At 32.7% G+C, this 17567-nt stretch overlaps 1 protein-coding gene across 1 annotated transcript; it reads left to right on the forward strand.

Annotated features, from left to right (window-relative positions):
* The first annotated feature begins 8651 nt into the window (after positions 1–8651).
* Positions 8652–11860, forward strand: LOC121236022 (phosphatidylinositol 4-kinase gamma 4). Its single transcript, XM_041132510.1, has 2 exons — positions 8652–10796; positions 11278–11860. Exons 1-2 carry the CDS (start codon positions 9426–9428, stop codon positions 11656–11658), a joined length of 1752 nt encoding a protein of 583 aa, XP_040988444.1. The 5' UTR covers positions 8652–9425; the 3' UTR covers positions 11659–11860.
* The last annotated feature ends 5707 nt before the right edge of the window (positions 11861–17567 follow it).

Genomic DNA, 17567 nt, shown 5'->3' on the forward strand with positions numbered 1-17567 from the left:
GGTTTTATAACTTATTGACTTTTATGATCTTGATTTTCAGTCTCACAGCAATCGACATAACTCACCACTCAGTGAACTCACTGCTACGGCTCCACCCCAAAATCAAATTGATCAAATTGAAAAATTATGATTTTGTTAATTTATAATTAATTGTAATGTTGCTACAATAGTTAATTGTACAATTTGTAATATTTATTTCTTTTAGAGGAGTTTGTAATAGTGTAATAGTTTATTAGTTCTCTTAATTTGTATAATTGTAAACAAAATATTTTAGCATAGTGCCTTACTGCCTTAGTGATGATTACTACTTAATTAGTTAATAACGTAATAGTTCAATCTATGATTCTATATATATATATATATATATATATTTTTCCTGTTTTTAAATCTATATACTTTTTAATCTAAATAATGGGCTCAAATGGCCCAAAAACGAATTCTGGGCCCAAAGTGGCCAAAAAAAATGTACTGGGCCGAAGGCCCAGTATGGGGTGCGGGGGGTGCGGACGGGGGATCCCGCCCCCGCCATGCTGGGGCGGGGTCCGGGAAGAAATTCCCCACCCCCGCATATGCGGGGGCGGGGGGCGGGGGAGGGGTGGCCCCGCCCCGTAGGGGGCAGGTATCACCCCTACTTATAAGGGGAAAAAAAAAACTCAATTTTGGTTGATCCTTCCTCCTTCTTTTAATATGGCAGCTTGTAATATGGACTTATAGCATATTTTATATTTTATAGTAGATTTTTTTATATCAAATTTTTTGTTATATGAGATTTTATATTTTTATAGCAGATTTTTTATGGCAGCATATTTTTTACATGGAGCAGTTTTTTTATGGCAGATTTTTTTTTTTATGGTAGATGATTAAAACTAGAAAATCGAACCGAACCGGACCAAAACCAGTAAAATCGGAAGTACCAATTTAGGGGGTGTAACAGATGCTGTATCGATTCTTCAAAACTCAAAACCAATGTATACCGGTTCAATTCTAAAATTTGTTCAAATCCGGACCAAACAGAACCGGTTACACCCCTAGTAACTGGAGAGGGTATTCCCCTTCCGGCCCACTGGGTTGGGCCTGAGCAAGACACTGAAGCCCATCCCAGCCTAGGATTACTCCCCTCCTATGGCCCATGAATCATCAACGGAACTCAGCCCACAAGCTATATTAAAAGAAAGCGGATACATTGAACGGGAAACTAGTTGAGGGGACAGACGGGACACGTTGACCTTGACACTCTCTTGTGACACCTAGCATTAAAGGATATACGCCAGCAAGTAAACTGAGAACACAAACAACCCTCCATTCTCTATCGATGGGGATGTCAAGTAATTGCACCGATCGCCTACAATCGAGATGCCACGTAAGGAGCCACACCACATTAATGGCATCACCTTAGACGCCACATCACATTAAAAGCCACTACTTTAACAACTGTAAGCATTACGCAGACTCCTAACATAGGGTACAGGGTGTTCTCCCAATACCTCGTATTAAAGCCAAACTCCAGGTACAAATAACTATCTCTGAACTCTCTAATCTTCATTTCCTGTCTCTCCTCTATGGATAGTGAGTTGAGATGAGATGAATGAGATGAAAGTTAAAAATTGAATAAAATATTGTTAGAATATTATTTCCATTTTGTGATTTGAAAATGTTGAATTGTTTATGTATTTTGTTTGAAAATTTGAGAAAGTTGTAATAATTAGATAAGATAAGATAAGATGAGTTGAAATGATTTTGGTATCCAAACCTCCCATTAGGTCTCCTAATATTCTTCAAGAAGACAAAGTACTAACTTTATCATCGGAAGCTCCTCGAACCACCACCAAATCCACCTTTGCTTCTATGCTTGCAGGTGGAAAGATCTCGACCCGGATTGTTGGAGTTTGGCCCAAGTGTACGAAACATGTCATCAACATTTCTATTGTTTTTTATATTGTTGTGAACCTGTTTATCATTGTCAGTAAACCTTTAAATTTTTCTACACGTGTTCCTAAATATATGAACTTGTTTGGATAATAGAATAGTTGAATAGCATTTTTCTCTAATTCCATTCTTTGGAAACCTGTTGTGATGCTATGATTTGATGGGCCATTTCATTGCTTAATATCTAGGAAAAGAATCTGAGTAATCCTATACTGTTGCAAACCTACTTTCCATTTTTAGTAAATTTTACACATTTACAACTGTATTTTTGGCTTATATACCTACTTAATATTTGATTGCTTAATACTAATGCATGTTAAAAAAAAATTCAGGTTACTATTATTTGGTTGATTCTGCATTTCTGTGCACTGACAGATTTATGTTTTCATATTTAAAGAAAATTATCACAGGTCTAAACCTAATAGCAATCGTTCATTCAATATAAAGATTTTTTTCAATTATTAGCATTTTTCCTTTCAAAATGTTATTGAACATACTTTTGGTGTATTAAAAAAATATTTTAAAATTTTGAGGTCAATGCCCCCATATAGGCCAACAAGGCAACGACTTATGTTGTTACATGTTGTATCCTACATAACTTCATTTGCATTATAACACCCAATGATGAGATATACTGGAGGTTTAGCAATCTAAATTCTTATCCAGGTCAGATTGTGAATGATGAGACGATTGGATCATCTCGTCTTCTAGAAATGTCAAGTGTATCAGTATAAGCTATGGTTGCAACCAAGGGTGATATTGCACTACTTATAGTGGGCATTGAAACTTGTAATTTTCACACTGGTGTTGTATTACCTTTTTTGTAAGTCTAAACAAAAATTCGTAAATTAGGATCTTTAAGTACATAAATATACTCTTTTTTTAGAACAATTGTTTTTTAAATGTGGGCACAAGCTCTGGCTGCAACTAGGGATGATATTGTAATACCTATAGTGGGCATTGAAACTTGTAATTTTCACGCTGGTGTTGTATTACCTTTTTTGTAAGTTTAAATAATAATTCGTAAATTAGGATCTTTAAGTACATAAATATACTTTTTTTAGAGCAATTTTTTTTTTTTTAAATGGCAAATGTAGCTGATGTTGAAGATTGATGTTGGCTTTTATGAATATAATTATTGGGAAAGATTTAATCATTGATTAAAATATCAGATGGCTTAATTAGAATATCAGATGACATGTAATTAAAATAAGGACATTTCAATCATCTACTAACTAGTAATTACTTAAAATAAATGGAGTTCGGAAAATGACATTGCGGGAATATAATTTAAGATGATAAATTTGGTTTGGCGAAAAAAAAAAGAAATCACTTTAATTTCTTTAACAGTTTAATCAACCATTATAATTATTTTGAGTACTTATTAAATAATATGTAAAACAATTCCATCTAATATTTTTAAATGAGAATGTTATCTTCATAATTTTTAATTGTTAATTTTTGAAAATTTTGAATTAAATAAATTTACAAAAAAAAATGTGGGAAGTTAATTTTTAAATGCATTGGGAGAATTTTCTCATAATATTGTTATTTATTAATAAAGGAAAATCTAGGTTGCTCCCTGGTTTTGCCCCTGGATTTGACCGTTTGTGTATTTTATTTTTTTAGTAGTTAAGAAAATGATTACTAATAAAATTGTGTTTTTTTTTAAATTTTTAAAAAATATTTGAAAGAAAAAAAATGCAATTGCATTAGAGGCATGCCCAACAGTACATGCTAGGCGGTTGAGGAGCATGATCCATTAATAAAACATATAAATAAAGTAATTATTCAATCACTACAACAACAAACTAATCATTGATGAGACTCACAACTTTTTTTAACTCTTTATAAAAGTTAAAAAATATTTCAACTTACTTCATACATCTAAACACATTTTAATGGAACCTATACTCTTATACAAAACCAACTCAAACATTTTAACTCGCTACTATTCACAGATATTTTTAAATGAGAAATGATATATATAAATCCCAAATGCACAAATCTCGTGCAAGCGTGTAAGTCATTTGTAAAATTATGGACCTCATCCAAACACATCTAAACGGAGTCTAAGAAGATGTGAGCAAATTAAGAAAACTACATCTTGCAAGACACAACATCCAAGCAATTTTTCTTTTTCTCCCTCTCCTTCATAACAAAACAAAAATATCCCAACCCAAAAGAGGCCAATATTTACTACATCTATAAGATTATTAGTTCAGACTGGAAAAATTGTAGACTGAATGGTTTAATCTGGATCGGACTGAATGGTTCGATCTGGACCAGATCGAATTAATAGTCTTATTGGTCGATCTCGTGGTGTATTTTTTTGGACCGCATCGGACCGAGACCGACCGAATGTATATATATTAAATATTTTATATATAATATTATTTTATGTAATAGTTGTATAAGTTAATTATGTAAGATAAAAAATATTTGCAACTATGAATTGTGCAACTGTCGCGTAATCGCTTTGAAAAAAGTAAATAAAACATAGGACCCACGTAAAAAAAATTAATTAATTTTTTAATAGTAGACCCCACTCTTTTTCAAAGTAATTGGCATTTATGTATTTCACGATTATATGTAGAATTACTCATTATGTAATTTTCATTTAAGGAATCACCACTGATCATATATATAACGAAGTTATTTAATATTCATTAATCATATATAAAAGGTTAAAAATATTACTTAATTTTAATTTTATTAATTTAATTAATTTTTTTATTAATTTTTCTGTTTAAAAAAAAATTAAAAAAAATACTCATAAACTGAATGGACAGATCGAACCGATTGTTAATAGTTCAGTCCGATAAAAATAATGGATCAAAATTTTTAATTCGTGACTCATCTGGACCAGACCATCAGACCGATTACATCCATAATATTTACCAAGATAATAAAATGAGATAATTTTGAGATTTATAAAAGCTAATAAAAATTGATTTTTAGGACGAGGGAAAATGTGAAGGGGCGGCTATAACGGGCCATTGCTTTAATTCGAAAAAAAGCACACATTACGATGAGATAGAGCAAAGTTTAGTCTCCTCTCCAATCAAACAATGACACGTTTGAACATGGCTCACTGACATAACGTTTATTTCCCACCAACGGCCACTGGAGGAGCGTCGTCAACTAACCTGAAGAACCTCAGGACTGGAGGAAATACTGGAGAACAGAAAGTTAAAACATTTACAAAGAGAAATAATAGACATTCTAATTATTTTTATAATTTTTTATATAATTATGTTTTAAAGTAAGGATATTTTTATAAAATATTTTATAAAAATAATATCATTTTATATAAATATTTTTATTTTAAAATATAGTTGTATAAATAATTATAAAAAAAATTATACATATATATCATTACTCTTTAGAGTACTTTTATTGGATTAACCAAAATTAAAAGATATTTTTTATGAATGTAAGAGAAATTTAACTTTTGACTATTCCATTCACATAAATTCTTACATTAAAATAACTATTTTTTTATTATATAATAATAAAATAATATAAGATAAATTTGATTTTAGTTATTCACATCAAATCTCCACATTCGATTATACCTTTATTCATTATATAGTAATGAATAACTAATAATTTCAAAAATATTTAATTTTTTAATTATTAATTTATTTTATTTTATCATATTTTACTATTCTACCTATTATATATTAATTAATAATCATATTTTTATTAAATTAATATATCACTAACTCAAATTAATATATCAATTGTGATAAAATATGTGATAGAAAAAATGAAGAGAAAAATAATTAATAAAATATGTATTTAATGTATGTACAGTAATCTTTAAATTTAGAAAAAATTTTGAAAGTCACTGTACCTAAATTTCAAGAGTGCTCTTACAAATAGATAGAGTAATTTTTTTTATAAAATCACTGTACAAAATTTATATATTTAAAATTTATATAAATCACTAATCGTTCTTAAAATAAATAAGAAGTCGATTAAATTTTTCTGAGACGCGTTGAGGTTTCTTTGTTTGTTTTGTTTTTTTAGCAGAGGTTTTTTTTTTTTTTTTTTTGGGTAATGTTTTTTTAGCAGAGGTTGATATGCAAATATCATGACTTTTCTGGACAATTGTTTTGAAAATTCTCCAAACTTCTTTATACCCTAGAATCAAGAGCGAAATAAAAGCATTTTAGACGAGTTACTAAAGAAAAATAATAGATATATAATTATTTACACAATTATATTTTAAATTATAGATATTTTATCAAATATGTTACAAAAATAATATTACTTTACATAAATACTCTTATTTTAAAACATATTTATAAAAGAGGTTGTAAAAAAGATTGTGCATGAATCATTATTGTCACGTAATGTTATAAGAATCTCAAAATATGCTAATCTTCTTCTAATCATCAAGATTCTCTTCTTTATAAATGTAATGAATGACATATATCTTGTTGACTCAATGCTCATTTTTTTATAAATTGATTGAATAATACAAAAGAATTAATCCTTCGTAAAATCAGAATTTTCTATGAAATATTTGAAGTTTTTCACCTAAGAAATATTTAGTTAACAAAGAAAATTATAAAAATTTAATCTACAAACTAACAAATCCACGTTAGTTTGCAAGCTTTCATTTTGTAATTATCTCCGTAACCTAACATTTCTCTTTGCAGCAATCAACACTTTTATTCACATATCATCTAATATCTTAGTAGTTTTCATGACAATTGTAACTGTTTATATATATATATATATATATATATTTATATATAAAGGATTATTTCTTCCTAATTTTCAAAGGCTAAACGCAATAAAAGGGTGCATATTAATCGTTGAATTAATTACTATATATATATATATAACATGATATGAGAAATAATATTTGTAGTTTTAGGATATGTAAGTCCTGCATACTTACTTTAAAAAATATAGATACACCTAAAATTTACATGAAAAAAAAATATTTTTTAATAATAAACCCTACTTTTTCAAATAGAACTTAAGAACACGTGAAATTTTACACCTTAAAACTATATCTAGCGGGACCATAGCCACATGAGGAATCATGATAGTTGCTAGAGTATCCCATAACATAGCAGTCCATATCTTTGGTTGCACCATTTTTTTATTTAACAAAATATCAACAGCATTATCTCCACCATGATTCAAACCACTGAAGGGAAGGAAAGCCATAATAGAAGCTCCTGTCCACACCTACCACCCTACGGCCCCCCAAAAAAACTCTTTCATTGCATTAGACATAATAATGCAACTGCATTTATCTAAGCTTTAAACAGTACTCTACACATCTTTTAATTTCTTGATGCTTTTCTCAAACCCAATCCCAATACCTTTGCAGTTTGCAGAAGTTAGAACCCACGTTCGGTGCATCTACTGAACCACTGATCTCCAGCATCATCAGATCTTCAGATAATTAAAGGTAAACCAAGCTTTGGAGACATCATTAAGCAAATGGGTTATATTATTACACACTCTCTCTCTCTCTCTCTGAATTGCTTGAATTGTTTATAAGATTTTGTACAGTAGACATGAACAATCGAGCAAAAAGAGAGATGAGTGATGAGTGCCTTTTGCAGATTTGCATCGTGGATTTGGGACCCTTTTCTGATGCACCGGCGATGAATTTGGGCCCTTGAATCCGGAGGGTCTCCAAAAAGCATACAGACATCGACAAAAGATTTAAGAATTTGAAGAGATGCTTCCTCGTTTAGTTTATATATTCACATCTCAATAATGTCAAATATATAATATTAAGCTATGAGAAGGATTTTCGTTTTGAAATTTTGTTCTCTCTTATCTTATATGTTCACGCGTTACATTTTAAATAGTTTCAATCTCTCGTCATAGGGAAATTTCTAGTTAAAATTCTCCAATACAACGAACAGCTTATTTAGGTGATCATGTTTTCAGAAAGGATTTGTATTAGATACCTTCTGTTAAAAAAATAATTAGATAAGATCGGAGGAAGATTGAATAAATGACGAGAGTTTCTCTTAAATAATGGGTATCTTAGACAAGCAATGGATGTAATAATGTATAAATTTCTCTCAAAAAATCCTCTGGGTATCTTAGGCCTTGTTTGGCAACAATGTGTTTTCAAGTATTTTCAGATATTTCTTTTACAAACATTACTAAAATAAAAAATACTTTTTAATTTAAACTCTTTAACTTTTTTATTTAATCATTATCTAATCATTACAGATTTTCTAAACTTCTAAACAAAATATAAAAAATAATATAACTCTTTCAAATTTTAAAACAAAAATAATATTCAAACAATTTTTAAACTTTATAAAATTATATTCAATTTGTTCTCTCTTCTTTTTCAAAATTCAATAAAATATCTCAACTCAAATTATTTTACTACTGTCTAAAAATTATTTTACTATTATTTACATATATTTTGAGATATTGTAAGTGTCCAAATGAACCCTTAATTTTTTTACTAAGAATTTTACTATTTACAAATTCAATAAGTCAATATATCACTCGTTGTAAGATTTATTAGAATCCTAAAAGTTACCAATATTCATTACTAATATGTATGAAATGCGTAAAAAATAGATTTGTTAAATATTTTTTCTTTTGTATAAATGAACGGCCGTTACAAAGCAATTAACGTCGTCAGTGACTCAGCTTCCTGTCTTTTTTATTATTATTATTTTTTTTTTTTTAAAAACAATTCTTTCGAAATCCTGTCCCGGTTGTTGATGGGTCAAAACTTCTATTAAAGCCAACGGCTACAATTCCGTTCTATTCTCTTTTTCCCTGTCTCCACGGCGACAATTTTCTCGGACCAGAAAAACCTCAGCGAAAACCTCGCACCAATCGAAACCGATGACACACCAATTCGGGGAATTTTGAAAACACCGGTTCAATTCATCTGCGATTAGTTGCCACCCATTAGTTTCTCTCCCCATTTAAAAGCACTCAGTCTTCGTCCATTTCCCTTCGATTCTTTTCCTCCGGTGAGAATCCACTCTCCATCGCATTGCTCATCCTTAAAACATTTTTTCGAGAGGTTTCAGTCCCCAACAGGTTGATAAATACCCGTCATGTCCCAGACCGGGAACCTGCATTGCAAAGATTATGTTTCTCTCTTGGGGTTGGAGAATATTCATCTTTGAAGCCAGCTTCTCCAGCCCCAGGAGCTCTAAGAATTTGTTTTCCGCTCAGTTTTGGGTTATAGTGTTTCCATCTTATTGCAATCTAACAAGGGTTTGTTCTTGAATCTCTGGGATTTTAATTCCTTCTGGGGATTTAGATTCCGATTCCCGTGTTCTCTTGTTATATAATCTTCACGTTTTTTAGAAAATCTTATGGAAAGTTGGTTTCTTTGATCGAATTTGATCGAAGGGCCTTGTTGGGTTTGTAAATATTGATGGGTTTATTAGAGGTTTGAGAATCCTCGTAATTTCAGATTTGTAACGCAACAAGAAACAGACCCTGCGTTTCTTGTGGGTTTTCAAGATATCTGAACAATGTCTATTGCTGATATTACTCCGATTCGCAAAGAGCTGGTGAATTCTGCCGGAAATTTCCGAAGCAGACCAGAACCTTGCTCTAGAGAATCGATCCTAATATACCTTACTGTTGCCGGTTCAGTGATTCCTATGCGTGTATTGGAGTCCGATTCGATAACGTCAGTGAAGCTTAGAATTCAGAAATATAAAGGGTTCGTAGTGAAGAAGCAAAAGTTAGTCTATGCAGGTAGGGAATTGGCCCGGAACGATGATCTTATCAAGGACTATGGTGTCACTGGTGGGGATGTTCTACATTTGGTCCTAAGGCTCTCCGATCTCCTACTCATCACCGTTAGGACCATTTGTGGGAAAGAGATTGTGTTTCAAGTAGATCGGTATCGTAATGTAGGGTATCTCAAGCAACGCATTTGGAAGGAGGAGGGGAAAGGTTTTGTTGATCTTCAGGACCAAGAAATTTTTTGTAACGGCGAGAAGCTCAACGACCAGATACGTGTTGCTGATATATGCAAGGATAACGATGCAGTGATTCATTTGGTTGTTCAGAAATCTGCAAAATTTAGAGCCAAGCCTGTTGAGAAGGAGTTGGAACTTTTGGTTGTGGCAGCAACTGCAACTGCAACTGAAGAGAGCCATGACAGACTTGGAGGAGATCAGCAACCCGGGGCGCTTCAAGTAGTTACGAGGGAGCCACTAGGTGGAGATTTCTGGTTGGAGCCGATCGTTGTTAATACAAAGGTAGAATTTCCCTCTAGTATTCGGGATATGATTGACTCTGCATTCGCTGGTTTAGAGAAAGGAAATCAACCTATCAGGTCCTCTGAAGGCACCGGAGGAGCTTATTTCATGCAAGATTCATCTGGTCAGGAATATGTTGCCGTTTTCAAGCCCATTGATGAGGAGCCCATGGCCGTTCACAATCCCAGAGGCCTACCCGTGTCATCAAATGGTGAAGGGTTGAAGAGGGGAACAAAGGTAGGAGAAGGAGCATTGAGGGAAGTTGCTGCTTACATATTGGATCATCCTAGGGCTGGACCTCGCATGCTATCAGGCGAAGCAATGGGATTTGCCGGTGTACCCCCGACAACCATGGTTCGCTGCTTGCACCAAGGATTTAATCATCCAGGAGGGTATAATTGCACGTCAAAGAATGTTAAGATTGGCTCATTGCAATTGTTCATGAAGAATGATGGAAGTTGCGAGGACATTGGTCCCGGGGCTTTCCCCGTGGATGAGGTACATAAGATCAGTGTGCTTGATATTAGAATGGCAAATGCAGATAGGCATGCTGGCAACATATTGTTCCGCAAAGGGGAGGAGGGGAAGAATGTACTCATTCCAATTGATCATGGATACTGCTTACCTGAAAATGTATGTTTCTTCTCCTTTTCGCCATGGCTCTTTTTAATTGTTTAATGCATTATATGTTTTACCTGCATGCTTTGCCAAAAGTAGGAATTAAGTTGAGTCTAAGAATAACAATTGACTGGCATATAAAATAACTCATTTTCTGGTCTCTTTTTGAACTTTGAAATATGCTTAGACCCCATTTCGTTCATACTTTCATGGTAAGCAAAAATTAGGAGCATGTGTGGACAATTCCATGTTTTTGTGCTAAACGTTTTTTGTTTGCTTAGCTTTGTTTTGTATGATGATTTTATGAGCTTTCTTGAACTTGAGATGCAGTTTGTTGCTGATATTTCAAAACATGTGGAACAATTCATGCACTTTGTAGTTATGTAGCAATTGTTATTACCCACCAACGTGACTGGAGTAAACAAGGTGTTATCTTGTTTCACTAAAATTGAGATCAATTAGGTTTTACTTATAAGCCGATTTGCCCTCTTTGCAGTTTGAAGATTGTACTTTTGAATGGCTTTACTGGCCTCAAGCTCGCCAACCTTACTCTCCTGCCTCCATTGAGTACATAAATTCTCTAGATGCTGAACAAGATATAGCACTACTGAAATTTTATGGATGGGGGGACATTACACTTGAGTGTGCCCGCACGCTCCGTATATCCACCATGCTTCTGAAGAAAGGAGTGGAGAGAGGTCTCACTCCCTTTGCCATTGGAAGCATTATGTGCAGGGAAACTGTGACAAAGGAATCTATTATAGAGAAGATTGTTTGTGAAGCCAAGGATTCCTTGCTCCCTGGCATGAGTGAGGCTGCATTCCTTGAAGCTGTCTTCCGGATCATGGATTCCCATCTTGATAAACACGCTAAATAAATGAAACTCTGCTTTGTATTATTAAATGGTCCATCTTTGGATGGACTGAATGTCATACAAAATGTGGATGGCTTATCTTTTTATGTATAGGCTTGAAGCTGTTTCTCTTTACTTCTGTCAACTGTTACCTGGGGTTGCATTGGGATGTCGAAAAAAAAACAAAAAAATTATGAATAAGATGTGCTCTGCAGGATTATAATGACTGTTAGGCAATTAAGATTTACAATTCGGAGCTGTGTACAGAAATGTCGATCTTCAATGTTGATTTCTTCCAAGAAGGGGCTGTTGGTTGGCTAGCCAACCAAAGTCTGTGAAGTGTTTCTTTTGACGGTTGGAATCCTGAACTGTTTCAATGTTATCCGAAGAAAATGGATTCTAATGACTGTAGGCAATTGAGATTTACAAATAGGAGAGTATATATTGTGCTCAGGTTCCATTGCCTGCCGGGATTATCTTGTATACTCCAAATGAGAATGAGTGAGAAGACAGCGTGTTGTATCATTGTCCTTTTTTTCATATTTCTTGAGTGAGCAGCAAATAGCTCTTTTTCATCTTAGATTTATTATTTTCAAGTCATATTAATTCATGTGATACATTTTTAAATGGTTGTTGTTTAATTTATAAATGCATGAACACATCAGCATGCATGTCTTGCATGATACATACAAAGATAATTGAGTAATGACCAAATCAAAAATAAAAGTAGTACAAGTCCTATATAGAAACCCAGGTGTACTGTATGTATATCATATCACCGATACTATTGGAATTTCGAAATATTGCAGATGGTCTCAGTGGATTCTAATCTATTTCATGATGTAGATTGTAGTATATAATTTAGGAGAAATGATAGTCACAGTCGTGAGTGCGCAAACGCTATACAATCATTTTGAAAAAAATAAATAAATACGAGACTCACATAAAAAAATAATATTTTTTTAATAGTAGACTCTACTATTTTTTAAAGCGATTGCACGGTGCTTGCGCACTCCACGACTGTATATACCATTACTCATAATTTAGAGGCCCATCTCAAGTCTTTTCTAAGCGTATGTTTGAAATTGTGTTGGAAAATATATCTTATAATTTTAAGACTTTCACTTATACTTTAAGTAATACGTTCTATTATTAAAAACTTATTTACTGTTTGATAACTGTATGTTTAAAGCACTTTAAAAAATGTTATATTTGTTTGGAAATAAATTAAAAAAGTACGTTGACGGTCATTTGATTTTTTAAAGATTTCGATCATATTCTTAAAAGTTTGAAAGTTGTAATTATTTAAAAGTTGTATAGTTATTTTTATATATTAATAGTCTTTTTAAAATTTGAACTACATCCTGAGTTTTTAAAAAAAACACGTTTAAGAAAAAATATTAAAATGATAATTTTCTTCAAACGTAAAAACCCAAACTCCTCAGTCTGCAACTTTACTTGCATCTTCTTCTTCAAGTCCGTTGTCACCATTTCCTCTTATAAACTCAGATATGGATCTTTAATGTCGACGAAGTATGTTGCTCATATGACTAATACAAGAGGGAGGTAAAATGGGTTGTATTTAAAAATCTACAATTATAAATCAAATACACAATATAAAATATGAACAAAATACGAAATAATAATAAATATAAAGAGTAACTGCCTACGTCTTCACCTCAAGTTACCCATTGAGGATTCACAAATTCACTATTTAACCTCCTTCAGGTGGAGATAGAAATCTATTATACCTGTGAGCAGTGCCGCTACAAAGAATTCATGTAGAATACTCTCACACTTACAAATTACCTTACACGTGGTGATTCAACATTTATTTCTTGTGTAGAACACCTTCTACACGCACAAGGGTTATACACACATTTTTACTGATACAAAAACTGATAGCGGGTAGGTTATCATAAAACACTTCTCAATGAGTGAAATAAAAATAATACAACGCAAACTATATCTTTCTCAAAATGAACAAGGATTAAGGTTTAATGCTTAGAGAAGAGAGAGTGAAAGTTTTGAATGAATGTTGTAAAACTTACAATGATATGCGTACGCTCTTGTTGTAGTGATTGATTTTGAAAATCTCAAATGAGCTATTTATAGATATATGAGACTTCATTTTCAAATTTAAAAAGATTCACATGTCAAAGACAACATTATTCACTTTTCAAAATTTTTCTAATTAAGGTTTTACTTTCTATAATTGTAAAAAATAATATTATTCACTTTTCAAAATATTCAAATCAAAGTTTTAATTTTCGTAATTGTCAAAGACAATATCATTCACTTTTTAAAATACTCAAATCAAAGTTTTACTTTTTGTAATTGTCAAATACAACATCATTTACTTTTCAAAATATTCAAATCAAGGTTTTACTTTTCGTAATTGTCAAAGACAACATCATTTACTTTTCAAAATATTCAAATCTTTTAATTATGTCATGCACATGTGAAAAATGACAATCAATCATCATTCAAAAATTTAAATTTGAAACTTTTAATTTTCAAACAATTATTCTACAGACAGTCGATATATACAATCGGCTTGCAATCGTTGACGCCACTTCATATTTTTTTTAAAAAAAAAAAAAAAGATGCATAGATGCAGAAGAGGATAAGAAGCTCGCGAGCTTGTGCATTGCAAACATTTCGCTGCAATTTCACACTAGTTTTTTTTTTTTTTTTTAAGTTCAACTTGGAATTCAAATAAAGATCAGAATCATCTTGCTGCATTCACGCCTAGATCACAGATCAAGAAACATATTACACCAAATTTATTAAAACGTTGAAAAATGAAAGAGAAAAAAGAAAAATAGAATAAACATGCGTTATATTTTTCACTTCTGAGTTTTGTCTCAACTTAAGCAGTAAACATTACTAGTAGAACTTCAGCCAGCAATTATTATCTCCTATAACAAGATCGTCGTCGTGCATCTCTGAATCTTCATATTTGCCAAAATATTTGTTTTGTATGGTTACAGAGTGCACAGCTTCGGTACTTGCGACTAAGCCTCTTCAAGAGCGAATACCAGAAAAACAGTTGGCTACTCAAAACTTGCAGATCCAGGTGCCTATATCAACCCCTCACATTTTATCTTACTATACTATAGTGAAAGATAACGGGGCAGAATCCAAACATTACTGAGAACCAGGGATTTCAGTCTGGTCCAACATCTAGAAAACAACAAAATTATAGATGACTTCAAAACATCATATGAAACTTCGAAACAATCCTCTATGCATTGTCATCTCACTGAAACAAGGCTATTAGAATTATACATTCTTGTTCTTTGAAAACTTCCGAGGGAGTCTACTAATAACACTTTCGTCCACTATTTTATAGTGCTTTGAAAATTGTCGGTGGATCATTCCACAACACCTATCCACATGCTCTTCATATTTGTTGTACAAGGCAGGAACTATCTCTTAAAACAACATAGTTGACAAGAAGAAACAGAACCACAATTAAAATCAGCAAGACATTTGAACAGATTGATAATCCAGACTGCTCAAATAGAAGCCATGCAACTGTAGCAACAATAATGATGCCAAAAGATACATTCTGCCGCTTCCACAACAGGACATCGGCAGCTTCACCTCCACCCATGCACTGGTGGACTGAGGCTTGGCGACTGAACAATCGATACCCTGATCCTCATGAGCTACCAGACGATGTTGATGATGTGCAAGTCGTGACCATCTTTGTATCCCCATCCCCCTCCATGTTACATGATAAAGCCTGGAAATTCTCCACGAAATCCTGAGAAATTGCAAATTCGATGAAAGGGAAAAAAAATCCAATTCGTATGTATAAATTGTACTGGAAATTGGGCAATATTTTCTCGTTTGAGAGTGTGAGGAAGAAATCCCCAGGGGTTGGGGCCGGGGCCACCCACACTAGTAGTTGAGCATCACTATCTCTGGGTTGGGTTGAGCATCGCTGCAAGGGAATAACATCCCAAATGAGATTCGTCATTAAGAGCATCACAATAGTACACTCCCATTGCAATCTAAACAAACTGCTTTCACACTAGTAGTTGAGCATCGCTGCAATTTCGCACTAGAAGGCAAAGCCTGCCAGATCTTTTTTCCAGATCTCTGTCTCTGGGAACTCTCTGCAAAGGTCTGTGCCTGGTTGGTTTTGGTCCCTTCCAAGCTTGGCATATGTTAATTTGTCCAAGAATCGGTTTGGAGGGAGCATTGCCTTTGAACCCACCACGAGAAATGGTTCCTTCTCGCAACAATTTCCGAGCTTTGCCTTCTGGGTTCGCCAACCTCACCAAGCTAGTGCACCTCAAAATTTCAAGCTACAAAATTTCATGTCCAACCTCATTCCAAAACCCCTCCTCACAGTCGCAGACCCGCCCAAAAAACACAACCCTTTGAACAAAAACTCCAGCATTAAAAACCTGAAATCAAAAAACAAAGCTCTGGTTATGGGTCTATCATGTGCATATGCATCAATCTTTGTTTTCATGGCCATCTGTATGGGTTTGTTGTACAGAAGGAACAGACTTGCAAGACAGAACAAATGGGCAATCTCCAAATTGGTTCAATTGCTCTTCAAGTACGAGAAAATCAGGGTTGTTTTCGTTCGAGACGGAGTGGGGCACGTCATGGGTCGCGGACATCGAGGGAGAGAAACACAGAGAGTCTCGGCGAAATGGAATTCGTCTTCAAGGGAGAGAACAGAGAGAGAGAAATGGAAGGAGAGAGAGTCAGAGATCTGGAAAAATGGAAAGAGGCAGTGCAACGGTGCGTTTTTATTTTTTCACATCAGACGTGTTTGCCCCGCGCTTGCACCAGGCGACTGCATATAACTTTTTTCATTTTCAAATATGTCATACACATGTGAAAAATGCAATTTGATACTTTATGATAAAAGATTAATTTTGAGCCTTAATCCAATTTTGAATTTCATCAAGAGATATACAAAATTACTCTAAGAGCTTCATTTGCGAGTTTGTTCCCTTTTTTTTATCATGCTTGGTTCATTGATGTGCTTGGCTTCATTGTGTATACAACTTCCCCTTGAGATTCTTTTATACTTGAATTCATTTTTTATCAATAAAATACATATGTAGATAAGTAATTATATGAGGTTTGAAACCTTGAGTTCAACAAAGTGCCTTGCTTGTTAGGGCATGATGTTATGTATGATTACACAACACAACAACATGAGTTGGCAGGCATTATAGCAAGGAAGAAAAATGATATTTGCAGTAGAGTATGTAAATGTCACACACTCGTTTTGAAAAGCAAATAAATATAAGATTCACAAGAAAAAATTAATTTTTAATTGTAGATTCCACTTTTTTGTAAAAAAGAAGTATGCGACATTTGTATAACATATAACTGTATCTAGCATTATTTTTTAAATAGTTAAAAATGTTATCACTACTATATTTGTGTATTTTTTTTAACATTTAAAAAATAAAAAATACACAAAAAAAATTAATTTGAATTTATAGTAACTTTCAGTAGGTGAATAATGATGGTACTCCAAGAAAAATAATTTACACATAATATTTTTATAATATTTTACATAATTATGTTTTAAATGAGATATATTTTTATAAACTATCTTGTAAAAATTGTATCATTTTATAAAAATGCCTTTATCTTATAATATTATTGTAAAATGTATTATAAAAATTTGCTGCGTATATTTCATTACTCATATGGCAAATCTCGAGCAGTGTCATTCTGCCGCCTGAGTAGCACTGCTCCATTATACTGCTAGGCCAATTGGCCTTTTTTTTAATTTTTTCTTTCAAATTTTTTTATTATTTTAAAATATTTATAATAAATATAAAAAAAATATCAATATATTAATAATTACTTTCTTAATTATTAAATAATATATATATATATATAAACCGTGAAAATGAGAAGACAAGGTAAAAGTAGACAAAGTAACA

This window comes from Juglans microcarpa x Juglans regia, chromosome 6D (assembly GCF_004785595.1).
Source record: "Juglans microcarpa x Juglans regia isolate MS1-56 chromosome 6D, Jm3101_v1.0, whole genome shotgun sequence".
Taxonomy (NCBI): domain Eukaryota; kingdom Viridiplantae; phylum Streptophyta; class Magnoliopsida; order Fagales; family Juglandaceae; genus Juglans; species Juglans microcarpa x Juglans regia.

What these genes read in the sequence shown, in the direction of transcription:
- LOC121236022 (XM_041132510.1), top strand. Translation starts at nt 9,426, where the DNA reads ATGTCTATTGCTGATATTACTCCGATTCGCAAAGAGCTGGTGAATTCT. An exon ending in GATACTGCTTACCTGAAAAT is followed by an intron (nt 10,797 to 11,277) that starts GTATGTTTCTTC and finishes CCCTCTTTGCAG; the next exon opens with TTTGAAGATTGTACTTTTGA.